Below are 13,946 nucleotides of genomic sequence, written 5' to 3'. Positions count from 1 at the left end.
GCATAATTGAGACTATTTCTCTTACTGCTATTTTTAAGGGGTATTTGGCAACTCTAATTTTTCTCCTACTGATGTTATATTTCAATGACGGGAGAAAAGAATAAAAAGAGAAATCAGAGTATGCCAGAAATGTCCTAGAATAAGTAATTAAAACTTAAATATTACGAATGTTAATAAGCTTTACTACACAGTACTGGAGCTTCCAAAATTGCTAAGGGACATCCTGCAAGATTTACAGATGGGAGTGATATGCTAACTTTTTATAACCCCCAAATCCATTTTTATGCATTCTGTGCAACTACTCAATATGAAATAAATCCTGTATTATGCATTTGTTTTAACCTAAAATCCTCAAAGCAATTCCAGAGGAAAAAAACCCACATTTGATTATGGCTTTTGTGAACATTTATTTACCCACTTAAATTCATTAGAGACTCAGTAATTGTAGCAGTGCACTGCACAAAAGAGAAAGTACTGGAGAATTTTAGTCTGCTTGGCCTGTATGAAGTTACCGCACTCCACACGGATGCCACATTCTTAAATGTCATCCACTAAAACGATGTCATTCTTACAGGAATCTTGCAGGCATTTTTATCAAATTAGATCAATCTGAATAAGAATCTTATCAAGCACTATTTGTCACAAAAATACAGATGAAACTTTTTAACCATTTTATTTTATTGTTCCTCGTACTGATATGCTTTTACAGTAAACACTGATTTCCCAGCAGTTTTATTCTCAGGTATTAAGAATTTTCTTCATGAGTACTAACATTTATACATATTAGCAAAAAATATTTATAATATCTTCATCAAAGTCTCTACATCTACAAATATTTTTTTAAGCTTTCCCATTTTCTATTTGCTACACCCTTGCCATTTATCACTGAACTGTATTATCCATGTTCATAGTGTTATTTAACAGTGGAACTACTTCTTATTTACAAGTCTTATGTGAATTTGTTTAGTCTATGAGCTTAATAATTGTTTTAAATTATTTTCCTATTGTTCAGCAGACTCAAGATGGACAACATGATTTCTGTACAACTACTTACTGTGTCAGTCAGGAACACACTGGAGCTCCCTGCAGTTGCTTAGCTAGGCTTTGCTTTCATTATGTCTGTAGATAAGCTGAACACAGCCTGCTCTCATATTCCAGCTGACTTAGCGCTGATAATGTTAGTGGCCTTTTCAGAAAGATTTTAATTCTCTTTGGCTGACAATAGTTACATGACCTGCTAGATGGAATACATGGCAGTAGCTAAGCCATGCTTTAAGATGCAGGTTTTTTGCCAAGTCTGTCTCCTTGGGCTTAGCAGCTGACTGGCTCTAAATCCAAGGGGTGTATAATTCTGAATATAAACCATGTAAATATTTTTATACAAATTGGAATAATTTTCTTACCAATTCGAGTGATTCTATTGTAGGAAAGTTCAAGATTTTGAAGATTTTTGCATCCATCTAAGCCACAAACTGATGAAAGACGGTTCTTATTCAGAATGAGAATACAGAGATTTTCCAGATTTGCACAGTCAATTACCTGAATGTTGTTCTCCTGCAATAAAAGAAAATTAGAATATTAAATAGCATCTGAAGTGACGTAGCAGAACTAAGTAAAATATAGCAGATTGCCTTCATTGCTTATTTTTATCCTAAACTCTTATCTATGAGTAAAGGCATCTTTATTTTTCCATTGGGAAAAAAAATGATGAGTCCTAGAAATGACCTTTTGTGTCCTGCTGAAATAGAACAAGAATGTATCTTGAGCTTCATTCTGGCTCTGAAAATGCCTGAAGTTGAAACAAAAAGAGTATAAAGAAGAAGTTAAGAACAGAGCAGTCTCTTCCATATACATTTTCCTACCTCCCAAAACCCTGGGAGACTGAGCTACAAACTGCAGAGAAACATGATGTTTACTAGATGCTAATGAAGACAGCTGCAATTTGCTGCAATCTTATTTACTAATAGCAAAAGTCTGCATTTAGAGGTACTTTAGTCACAAACATTAACACTGTTCTAAGCTAAGATTCTTCCTCCAAGGGATCCTGCTTTTTAAATCCCCTTCCCCAGGCCATTTTAATAATGTTTCCTCAGATTTCTCTTTCACTATTTGCTGTGCTTGGTCTTTTCATCTGGAAAATGGTGTTGTTAAAACACATTAAAATAAAAATATGAACAAAGCTGTTTCATGTAAATTGCCAAGTTCTGGAACAAAGATGCATTACAGAGAAAAAGTTCTCTTTAGTCATAAAACAGGGCCATGTAAGACACTGCACAGTAGCAAATACCTAAACATTAGGCCCTTAGTATAACTCACTACATGGATTATTCCTTGTGCATATATGTTACTAATTTTAATTAATATTCAAGGTCTATGCGGCAAAGGACTCTTCCTTCCACCTATTCTTGCTCAAGCTGAACACCTTCTATGGTGAACAGCATCTGTCCACTCATCAATCAGAGACTGAGGAAACCAAGATCTACACTAATGTTAATCTTAGCCTGCTATTTCCTTAGTATAGGTTGAATCATTTGCAGCATGCTTTTTTTTGTTATTTGCACTGTAGATCTGCTCGTATAACTTCGTTCACATTTGGGAGTATTTTGTTGCTATTCCTATGCTCTTAAGGCTAAAAGTTACATATTCAGTTGGACAACTGAACAATCAACTAAGGAACAAAACTGGCAGCTCTCCCCATGTTATAACAAAGAATCAAATATGCTTGGTACCTCCACATTAATATACTTCAGGTCTTTGCAGCTACTTAGTCCTTCCAGTGCAACGAGTCCACAGCGCCTCAGCGTCAAAACTTGAAGGTTTGAACACTCAGATAAGGTCGAGAGGCTACAAGCTGGCAAATCTTCAAGAGTAAGCGTTGTGACCTACATGCATTTATTGATAAATAAAACTAACGTCTTGTATATTGAATATTCATTGCACAACATCATATTATGATAATTTTCTTTATGATCAAAAAGAGAACAAAACTACAATCCACTAATGCAAGCAACTAATGGTAATCTTTTCATATAGAAAAGAATGGCAATGATAGGTTTGATCTGTCCAATGGGAGAAGCTAGCATGAAAACAATAGTCACAGTATTATAAATAATGAGTGTAGAACAGAGAAAAATTGCTCAGACTAGAAGTGTGTATAGGCTAGTAGGCCATCTCAGAATGGATATCAAGATGAGAGCACAGAGCAAGCATACCATAAGTTAATAAGTGGTAAGAAGAATACGTCCTGGCATCCAGGAGATGTCCTTTATGGCAAAACACTATCTATAAGCTGATCAGTAATATCTTGTTTCTAGAAGAGACTACTCCTCTCAAAACTCCAAAGGGAGCAGGAGCTGAAATGTGGGCCTTTATACAAAGGCAAAACCTTGCTAATTTAGCAGAATGTAAGAGCTCTTGCCTTTTAAAGTGTTAATATTATCAATCATCTGAAGACTAATACCATATCAGTCTGTTCCACAACACCACTGGAATTCAACAGTCATTGCCATTGCTCTTATTTTGCACTGGGCACAGGAACAGTTAAAATATCTATTGCCTGCCCAACAATAGACAGCATTCTGCCAACATACCAAAACAGACAATAACAAAAAAAGTGAACGTCTTCCGTTTAATTCTCAAACTTTCATATAGTTACCTGTTGCAAGGTACTCCAAGGGCCACTATGAATTATCTTTTCTGTACTTAGTGGAGGCATCTTGCTAAATGAACTTTTCCTTAGTCGTTTTCTTATAGTTGCTTGCTTGCTTTGGTTTTCTTCATATATTTTAGACCAAGATTTGCATGTGTTCATCCAATTTATTCTCTTCTTCTCAATATCATCAGGAAAAATTACTTTACTAGGAGAATCTGCTACATCGTGATTACTGTCCCAGATGTCTCTGACTCCTTTAGTAGCATTTTCCCTCAGAAATAAAGTTTTCTTCATAGTTCCATGAGAAAATTGATCTTTAGTTTCTCTGTTATTAGCATTTGGTTGGACATTTGGAGGGCTGCTGCATATACATTTTGCCTTATTTTCTGCCATGTCATTAGCACCAAAGTTAAGAGATTCATCCTTTGAAATACAACCATCTGAAACTCTATCAAGATAACTTGTTTGTGAGTAATTTTGTTCTACTTGTGTTACTGAATTAATGTGTAAGTTTTCATTATTTACTTGAGAAGGGTGTGCCTTCTCAGAGCCTAGCACGCTTGGTGTCAAATTTCTTTCTGCTGGAATCATCCAATTATTTGTTTCATCCATCATTTCAGCATGCTTTTCTTTTGGTTCCTCTACTTGTTTATTTAGTTCCTCCTTCTCTTCTCTAATTACTTTCATATTTTCTGTCTTATTATCCTTTTTTATGTTTTCTATGTTATTTTCTACATTTTCACTCATCACAGCTTCTGCTCTCTTTTGTTCTAATTTTCTTTGTTCTTCTCTTCTTATTTGCACTTGTTTTTCTCTTTCCAGTCTCAGGCTTTCCTTCTTTTTCTCATATTCCTCACGCCTCCTCACCTGTTTCAAATATTGTTTTCTTTCAAGTTCTTCTTGCCTCTTTCTTTCCTCTTTTCTCTTTAACCTGTTTTCTTCCATTCGCCTGTTCAGTTTTTCCTCTCTTTCTTTCATTTCTTGCTCTATTTCCTCTAGTATTTTTTGCTTCTTTCTCATTTCATACTTCCATTGTTTTAAAATGGGAGCATATTTTTTACGAACTAAAAATGCTCTAAATCTAGCTTGGATTTTCACAGCTGCTATATTCTGTTGTTCAGCCAGTTGCTGTCTTTCTTTTGCTTTCTGTTCTTCCAAGGCCTTTTTCTCCTCTTCCATTTGCAACTGCAGCTTCATGATCAATTCCTAGGCCAAAACAATTAGGATAGATTTCATTCACTTTTAAAATGGGACAGGTATTGGCACATATTCATCATTCATAAACAGAATCTAGCATATTAAGCGTTCCACGATAACACTTATTCTCAAATATATAACAGTAACCTCACAGTCTTTTGGCAAAAGTTCACTGTACAACCTTACCTCATGTTGCCTAATTTTGTGTCTCCAAGCTTCCTTCTCTTTCTGTAACTCATCTTCCATTACAGCCTGGCGTTTCTGCACAACAAATTAACTTAAATTAATATTGTACAAAACCCAGAATGACAAAAAACATCCTCTCTCCAATCTCACCCATCTTCTTGACTTTCCAACAACCTAATTTTGTGAATGCCTGAATTTAAATGAGAAACTGAGCCATGTGTGGATCAAAATAAACAACAGGACACTTGCATCAGTAATGTAGATTTGGTCATGCACTGAGAGATGCATACCTTCAGAAAGTCAGCATCTAGGTACTGACCCAAACAGCTGCCACCTTCCTCTCCAAGATCTGTACTACCATCTAAGATGAAAACTAGTTACCAAACCATTCAAAGTACAGGCAGAAAACAGAAACATGTCTGAACAATAGCATGTACAATCTCTCTTTAATTGCACTGGTATGTATTGATAATATTAAAATCCATCAAATGGGAATTTGGTTCAGTAAAGCTAAGAAAAAATTTCTGACTGAAATTGCTTCTAAATGGAAAATGAAAGTTCAACTCTAGTTTCTCACTATTTGTAAGTAAATAGCATTTTCCCCCTTGCTCAGTATAACCTCAATCAGGCAAAAGCCTCAATCAGACTATAAGTTAGCAGCCAGAAAGTTAGTTACACAAATAACTAAAATCCAGGCTAATTCAGAACCACATAACTCCTGGTGGAACCAAGATATATCAACCAAATCAAATATGGAGGATATGAAGGAAGTAGTATAAACAACCACTTTCAGCTTGGAGCATAACGTCTCCCATGTGTCTAAGCACTGTTTTTCACATGCATCCAGAAACTTGCTGTTCAGACAGCAGGAGACAGGCATGTAGATCCTTCTGCAACAGTGAAAGTTGGATTCTATTTGTCACCTCCAAAAGGAGCCTTCCTGCAACAGGAGTGTCAAAGTGCCTAAACGTAGCCATGTCCATCTTTCTCTAGAGAAAGCCATCCTACATCCAAAAATGTTTTGTGACAGCAAAGAGTCAAGAAGACTTATCAGTTTTTCTGACCTTTTGAAAAGAGAGCTATAGCAGACATTGAACTGGCCTTCAGAGATCAAAGGTCTTTTCATTTACTAAGCCCTTCTTTACTACTGGTGAGTTGAATTACCTTGCTGCTGCCAAAGCACCCGCCTCTTCAGAAAGCCACAAATTAATTAACTGAAAATGTAGTGTTAATGCACCTTTCAAAACACACTTATTTAGGCTAAATAATAGAATTCTGTTGCCTCACAAGTATAATATCTGAGAGTGATTTTTTTTCATGTTCTTACACTCTTTTATCCTTTATGATGCTCCACCCCCTATAGCAAAATACGACTAGATAGTCTGAGAGTGCAACCAGCCAATGTGTTGAGTAACCATCTGTTGTGGCAGAACTCAGTAGATGAAGCCTGAGTAAGTTTCCCAGATAAAGGTAGGGAGAGCAAGTATTGTAACTTTTACCAGTGAAGAACAGCACCAGCATTGCTGAACTGAATAATTTTAGCTCTGATTACTTCTATTAAGATTTTAACATTGAAATGTGAAATTGAGGTGGGAGGTCCAACTTAGCTAAGTGTTTTCTATTAGGACACAGTGACCATTTTTCATTTGTGATTAATTTCAGCACAACTCTCATTTCCAGTACTTTGGCTGATTTAATAATATAAAAACTTTTTAAAGGCAAAGCTTAAGGAAGAATTTAAAATTTAGCATAACAAATTTATTCACTATTGATTAAAATAGTAAACACATAAAAGCCAATGGACTACACTTAAATACGTTTTACAACTCACTGGCAACACAAGTAAATAGGGTTTAGGACAGTCATGAAGTTTGAGATAGTAATGTCCTTTTCACACCAGAGATAGAATTCAGATAGTCTAGACCAGAACAGATTGGATTAATATCATTCATTACCTTATGAAGAAGATCTAATTTTATTCTTTCAGCCTCAAACTGCTGCAGATGCTGGAATCTTCTTGCATGCTCCTCTTCATTTTGTTTTTCCCGTGATTCTCTCTCAGCTTTCCACTTTTTCATCTTTTCATCTTCAAGCTCAAGTGCTCGTCTGTACTGTTCTTCTACTTCACGATGGGCAAGACTTATGCTCATTTCAAGATCAGCTATTAATCAACCAAGAAAACATTTTATTTAATTTCCTAATAAGCACTGGGGAACATTAAACAGTCTTAAGGTATTTGACAAGAAAAAGAGCCTATGATTATATAGCCAGCAATATATATCTGATTTCCTACATGTATAATATAATACATATAGGAAATCAGAACTACAGCACAAGTCCTTTCCATCAGAGATGTCTTATTATTATTCTGCACACTTACTAATCTGCAACTACTATGCGTATTCTAAAAATGTACAATTCAGGATTGCAAAGGATGTCTTCTGTGGCTTTTAGTGCTTTAGCACTGATATGCTCCAGCCCAACTCATCCAAAGGCCATGGCAAAGGAACATTCTCAGCCAATGTGACCACAAAAAAAAAACTCCAAACCAAATTTCAAAAACAAAAACACCAGCAAAAATCTGTGGCCAAAGCAGAACCTACTTAGTGCCTCTGAGCAGCTTTCATTTTTAAGTGGTATTTTTTGACACTAATTTCTATGATGATTTTGTGATCTTGAAATGAGATAAAGGCAAAATTGTTTGTTTATGTCAAATCCATCAAGCCCTGTTGTATACTGCAATGTGAAATTCTTTAAAAAAATGCTATGATACTTATGACAACAGAAAAGCAGGAAATAGTTATATGTTAAAGATCAACTCAACCAAATGAATAATGTACTTGCTTACCTGTAAGAAAGTGGTCATCAGTGCAGTCACTGATGGACTGACTATAATCAGGTGTTGCAGCAAGCTGCAAGTCTTCATTTTCAACTCCAACTAGTATCTAACATAGTTTAAAATTGTTATTAAAAAACAAGAAACAAAATTGAAAAGCAGAACATTATAAAAATCTTCCAGAGCAAGGATAAGCTTTTTATCATATGACAAGTACAACAATGTGAAACTTACTGCTGACTAGAATCCTTACACATTGAATAATGCTAACATATCAGTTACTGTTTTCTAGAGTAACAAGTATTGTAGTATTAGCAAAATACATAATATTTCTACATGTTTTTTAAAATACATTTAATATTTTGACTTGGGAAAATGAATGTCTTGCATTTGAGATTTATTTTACTTTCTGTGAAACCAAGCACTTATGCATGAATACTGTTATGCACACTGGGGAAGAACTAGTTACAGAACAAATTTTTAAGAAGACTATTTCAAAATAATACTATGGGCACAAGGATTGCTATATTTATTTCATTGTTCTTTACTGGCAAGTAAGCTATTCCTGCTCATTTATCATCTGTTCATCACATGCTTTGGGCCTATATTAATATTTGTAATGCAGCTGAAGTCACATGAAGTAATTGTGCTGCTTTAAACAATGGTCTTTTGAGAACAAAAAATCATGTTTGCAAGAGTGCTCACTAATAAAAGCCAGGCAGCAAATTAAAAGTGAATAAATTAAATACAGTTTTATATTTTTCTAAGAAAACTTCAGCGAACTATTCAGTCAAATCCTATGAAAATATAGAAAAACTCTTGAATTGTCTTTGAAAGAGATTACTATGTTTATATTTTCTATAAAGTAATGGAATATATTAGGAGAAAAATTAATAGTAATACATCTTCCTGATCATCATAAAAAATAAGATTAGAGAAGCTTAAAAGTGTTATCATAATATTAAGATAATGCTCTCCAAACAACTATCAATAAAGGATTATTCAGTTTTGTTTGATTTTGTTGATTTTTGTGCTCAATATCTCAGATAATTTATTTCAAATTTGAAAGCTTATAGACATGGTGTATTGCAGTTGATGTCCTAATTCTAAAGAATTGTATAGAAACTCATCTTAATACCTTATGGATTGTCTTACAGAAAAACAAATGAACACATTTATAGATCTCCTTAGGAGGCCACTAAAGCAAGGGTAAGTTATCTAGATTATTTAAAAGAAATTTATTCCCTAAAAATAATGTATAAACAAAAGATACCTTTTCATTAAATTGTTTTGAATCTTCATTCGATTCAGAAGGATGGCAAGAAACTACTTCATAGATGTCATCTAAAGAAAAAAATAAAAAAAACATTTAGTTCACAGTGAGAAAATCCCTTACGAGTGCTCAGTTTTGGTCTACACTCATTGACTCAATTTGTTTAAACTAAAATAAAAGAGGGGGTTTTTTTCCTTTCCTTCTCCTCTAGTTTTACTTAAATATGTATGGGAATCATTTATATCCATTAAAAGGAAATGTGTGTAACAGAAACAGACACAATGATACTGTAAGAATACAGTGATAGCAAATATGAAAGAGAATTCCACATAATGAAACACAGCAGAACATTTTCTGTGCAGAAAAATACAGTAGAACTTGTACTAAATAGGTCAAAAATTGGAAAAGAAGTATCAAAACAATGAAAAAGAGTAACTTGCATTACAAAAAAAGAATATATAGGGATGTTCCTCAGATACCAAAATTTGTAGTCAATGCTGAACTTCCAGTCACCAAGCCTATTACACTAATAGAACAGGGAGTGGCACATAAACTGTGATTGGCTTCAGTCACACAGCTGACAGCAATATTTGTCTTGCCAATTAATGGTCATTTCATCCAATGAGAGCTTGGGCATCTCTCAAGGTAGACTTCAAACTTATCCTGTGGGAGTCAGTTGTACCTGAACCCTGAATTTCAGCTCCTACTGACTTCATTTTAGACTTCCATGAAGAGTCTGGCCTGGGCTCTGTCTCAGAGATTAACCTTGCAACTTGCCTTCTTTAGCATTAGATGAGTTTTTTAAAAAGTTTAATTTCTGCTCAGATGTTAATTCAAGAAGATAGCATTGCATGGCTTTATTCCTAGAGATTTTCATCATTCATTCGTAAGCTGATGGAACAGGTTTCACTGCTTGTTCTGCTTAAAAGTTTGCATTATTTTATTGATGTTGTTAGTCTAATGTCCACTCGCAATATGAGGTGTACAGACATTTTAACTGTGATTAATGCTTACTTCTACTTTGCTCATCTTCTAAGTCCTGCAGTATAAGCTTTTCAGCATCTTGATTGCTGCTCTTGATAAAGTTTAAATAGGCGAGAACTGATTCTGGCAAGTCACCTGAAATCTAGAAAAACACAACCTTTGACATATATTCTACATTTTCGTCTCACCAGCTTTAGTATTTACCAAAATAGGTAAATACTTGAAATAACACAATAAAGACTTGTTTTGGATTCACCTATAAAGCATCGATGGAGATTTAGCAGCAATTTCCACCAAAATTTTTCCAAATTCCTATACTCTTCTCATTTTCTTACCACCCACTGAACAATTAATAATTCCAATTTTAATTACATTCTAATAAAATTTTAGTATCTTGCACTCTCTCCAGAAACACATTTCATTAAATTACTGCTTTTATAACTGTGTTGGACCAAGAAATTAAAGAAAAAGGATAAGATAACAATTAGCAAATACTTGTGAGGTACAGGATCTTTTTCTTTTCAGGATAAATAAACTTTAAATTTACTAATGTTTAAAGTATGCATGTAGAAACAATGCTTCAGTTTTCTTTATTACATAGAAACTTTCTATTCAAAAGACTGCCTTTAATGTCAAGATTTTGGGAAAATGGTCCGCCTTCTCTCAGATGTGCAAATTGTGGCGGACATTGCTGACATTGCTCAGCATGTGAGTGCTTACCCACTTATCACTGCCTTTGTCCATGCCATATGAACCATGATTTATGATCAATATTATCAACCCTAAAATCCTACAAACGAATCCCTATGCTATGAATCTGAAAGATTAAAATGGCAGAAAAGGACCCAAATAATTGATTTTATTTCTTAGGAAAGCCACTTTCAAAAATAAGAAATCATCTAAGAAAGAGGACTTGAAGAACCTATTTTTATACAAAATTAGTATCTGGAAATCTTAGAAGGAATCTCCTAAACCAGGCTATTGTAAGATTAAAATACAGATTTCAGTGAAGAATCATGAGTTTATTCGTCCATATTTAATCTACCTCATCAAATCTTCCAGCTTCAGAGGATTCTAAAACAAAATGTCCAGGTCTGATCTTCTCAAGCAGGATGCTGATATCCATCTCTCTTATTATTACATTTTTCATGAAGCAATACTACCAAGACTACTGTTCAGATCAAAGCCTCAGCTTAGGCGTGTCGGGGAAATGTTCACGCATCAAACGGGATTTCCAATGCCAGAAGCAGTTTTAGCTCACTGAATACACTTTTATTTACCTCACTGAATACTTACAGACTCACTGTCACTCAAGGGCTCCTCTGATACCTCTGTGTCAGCCTCATCTGTTCCAAACGAAGAAACACTGATTCTGCCTAATTCAATTTCTACTTCTTTTTCAATTCCTTCAATATCTTCCGACATTCTACTTCCCACAGGATCTTATCTGTTTTGAAAGCTACACAAAAAAAAGTAATACCTTTCAACACAGCAATGAATCAAAATAAAAAGAGTGCTCAAAATAAGAATATAAAAAGTTTTAATGATACAGAGAAAGCAGTGAGAAATGATGTAACCTAGAGAGGTAACAACTTGTGGATGGATACAAGGGGGAAACAGCCTCCCTCCCCACTTTCGAAACCCCTTGTCCCCTGCATTAGCGGAATGGGAGGCAGCGAGTTCGGCTCTTGCAGCGGGAGACCGGGCACACGGAGCACATTCCTGCCGGAATAGCGAGAAGCGGATCCAGGCTGAAACTACATCTCCCGAAAGGCACCGCGCCCACGGGCAGCACCGCCCACGGCCGCTTCCTGACAGGCGAGAGGCTCCGCCCCTTTGCATGCTGGGAGTTGTAGTCCAGCGCTCAGAGCGCCCGCAGTCCTCCGGTCCCCCCCGTCCACTTCATGTACCCATTCACCTGTCGTTCAGTCGAGCACCTCACGGAGCCTCCGCCTTTCTGGACGCCTCTGGAGACCGGCCGCCCCTCCGCCCTGAAATTCCGCACCCGCCCACCGCGGACGGTGGGGAGCTCCGAGGGAGGACGAGGGACCCGCACCGCGCCGCTACCGCGGGAGCGTCACCACGGCAACGGGAAACAGCGGCTCGGACGGGCAGCGAGAGGAGCCAGACTTCGCCAGGAGCTGCCGTTTCGCGTTCCTTGGGGCGTTGGGCAGCGCCCCCCAGCGTGAGGCCGAGCACCTCGCAGCGCCCTTTTCCGTGATTTTGTTTGGGTTTTTTTCTTTAATACTGGGGTTTGGGGTTTTTTTGTAGTTTTGTTTGTTTGTTTTGGGGTTGTTGTTTGAGGGTATTTTTATTTTGGTTTTGGGTTCGTTTTTTCGTTTTGCTTTTGGTTTGTGTTTGGGGTTTTCTTTGAAGTCACTGGAGGAAGACTGGAATTTAGTGTTCACAATTAGTGTTCACAATTTAGTGTTCACAATAAATTGCAAGGAGCAATTAAGCAGAAAAAAAATATAAATGTTTGTGTTTGGGGTTTTCTTTGAAGTCACAGACTGGAATTTAGTGTTCACAATAATTGCAAGGAGCAATTAAGCAGGAAAAAAATATAAACAAACGCATACTAAAGCCACAGTAAAGGTGGTTTATGAAAACACACCAGATATGCCTTCTGTCTTCCCATGCTGGGGCTGGGTGATGCTCAGAAGGGCTGGCTGGCACTGCGGCCGTGGTGGGCACTGCGCTGTGGCATGGCCAGCCTGGCACGGGTGCAGGGGGCCAGTGGCTCAGCATGGCCCTGCCCGTGCTGCAGGTAGGGAGCAAATACTAGAAGTTAAAAAAAAAAAACCCAAACAAGTGAGAGGAAGGTAAATACAAACACAAATTCACAGTGTCATAGAATGGTTTGGGTTGGAAGGAACCCTCAACATCATCTCTTCCAAACGACCTGCCATGGGCAGGGACACCTTCCACCAGAGCAGGTTGCTCAGTGCCCCATCCAGCCTGGCCTTGAACACAGGGATGGGGCACCCACAGCTTCCCTGGGCAACCTCTCTTCAAACCTCACCACCCTTTGTGGTGTAAAGAATTTCTTTGCAGCATCTAACCAAAGTCTGCCCTCTTCTAGCTTAAAACCTGCTCCCTTGTCCTACAACTGTCTGTGATGAAAGGTTCCTCGCTGGGACTTTAAATTACTTTAAAAGTAATTTAAAAGTCCCTCACTGGTTATTAAAAGCTGGAGAAAATGTCCACTTAGACATTTAGAGACTAAATAGAATTCAGTCTAAGAAAAATTACACAGATCAGGCATGGTGCAGATAATAACATTTTTGTGTGTTTATAGGGAGCACATCTAACCCTGAGTCTGATAAGGAATACCAAGATGCAAAAATAGGTATAACAAAAATTAAGAGCTAAAAGATAAATTTAAGTTTTGCATAGAAGATGTGCATTTTGGGGGCAACGGGACAGATCTGCCAAAAGTGGTAGGGGTTTTCCCATCTGCTGTCCTTAGAATAAGCTGAGTACCTCTCTGAACACTTTAGGAGTGTTAAACAAAAAATATTTGCTTCAAGGGCAACTGATTACCATTTTCTCACCAGTGTTATGAATAAGCATGATAATGAAATATTAAAAAATTGAAATGCTTCCATTTGAAATCCACCCTTTAATATAATCATATCACTGGTGAACTTTTCAGTGTGATCAACTCTTTATTCACTGGTTGAATGTGCACTTAATGCTTCTTTTGTAGTGCAGTTATGCAGTTCGCATACTGAATAAAAACCATGTCCTGTCTTACCAAAAAAATTTGCAAATAAAAGAGACGCTTCATAGGAATCATAGAAAGATTTAATTTTATC

At 36.6% G+C, this 13,946-nt stretch overlaps 1 protein-coding gene across 1 annotated transcript in view; it reads right to left on the bottom strand.

The window, feature by feature from the left end:
• Positions 1 to 12,183, bottom strand: part of LRRIQ1 (leucine rich repeats and IQ motif containing 1) — a 101,860-nt gene extending 89,677 nt beyond the window's left edge. Inside the window, exons 1-10 of the mRNA XM_039704066.1 lie at positions 12,047 to 12,183; positions 11,425 to 11,587; positions 10,159 to 10,270; positions 9,145 to 9,215; positions 7,884 to 7,980; positions 6,991 to 7,196; positions 5,036 to 5,110; positions 3,656 to 4,858; positions 2,730 to 2,882; positions 1,404 to 1,554 (exon numbers count right to left, since the gene is read on the bottom strand). Of these exons, the coding sequence (XP_039560000.1) occupies positions 1,404 to 1,554; positions 2,730 to 2,882; positions 3,656 to 4,858; positions 5,036 to 5,110; positions 6,991 to 7,196; positions 7,884 to 7,980; positions 9,145 to 9,215; positions 10,159 to 10,270; positions 11,425 to 11,553 (2,197 nt within the window). The 5' untranslated portion in view covers positions 11,554 to 11,587; positions 12,047 to 12,183. The remainder of the gene's footprint in view (positions 1 to 1,403; positions 1,555 to 2,729; positions 2,883 to 3,655; positions 4,859 to 5,035; positions 5,111 to 6,990; positions 7,197 to 7,883; positions 7,981 to 9,144; positions 9,216 to 10,158; positions 10,271 to 11,424; positions 11,588 to 12,046) is intronic.
• Between the last annotated feature and the right edge of the window lie 1,763 nt (positions 12,184 to 13,946).

Source organism: Passer montanus, unplaced genomic scaffold, assembly GCF_014805655.1.
Source record: "Passer montanus isolate IOZ18808 unplaced genomic scaffold, ASM1480565v1 scaffold17, whole genome shotgun sequence".
NCBI classification, from domain to species: Eukaryota; Metazoa; Chordata; class Aves; order Passeriformes; family Passeridae; genus Passer; species Passer montanus.
This window is presented reverse-complemented; position numbering and strand designations above follow the sequence as displayed.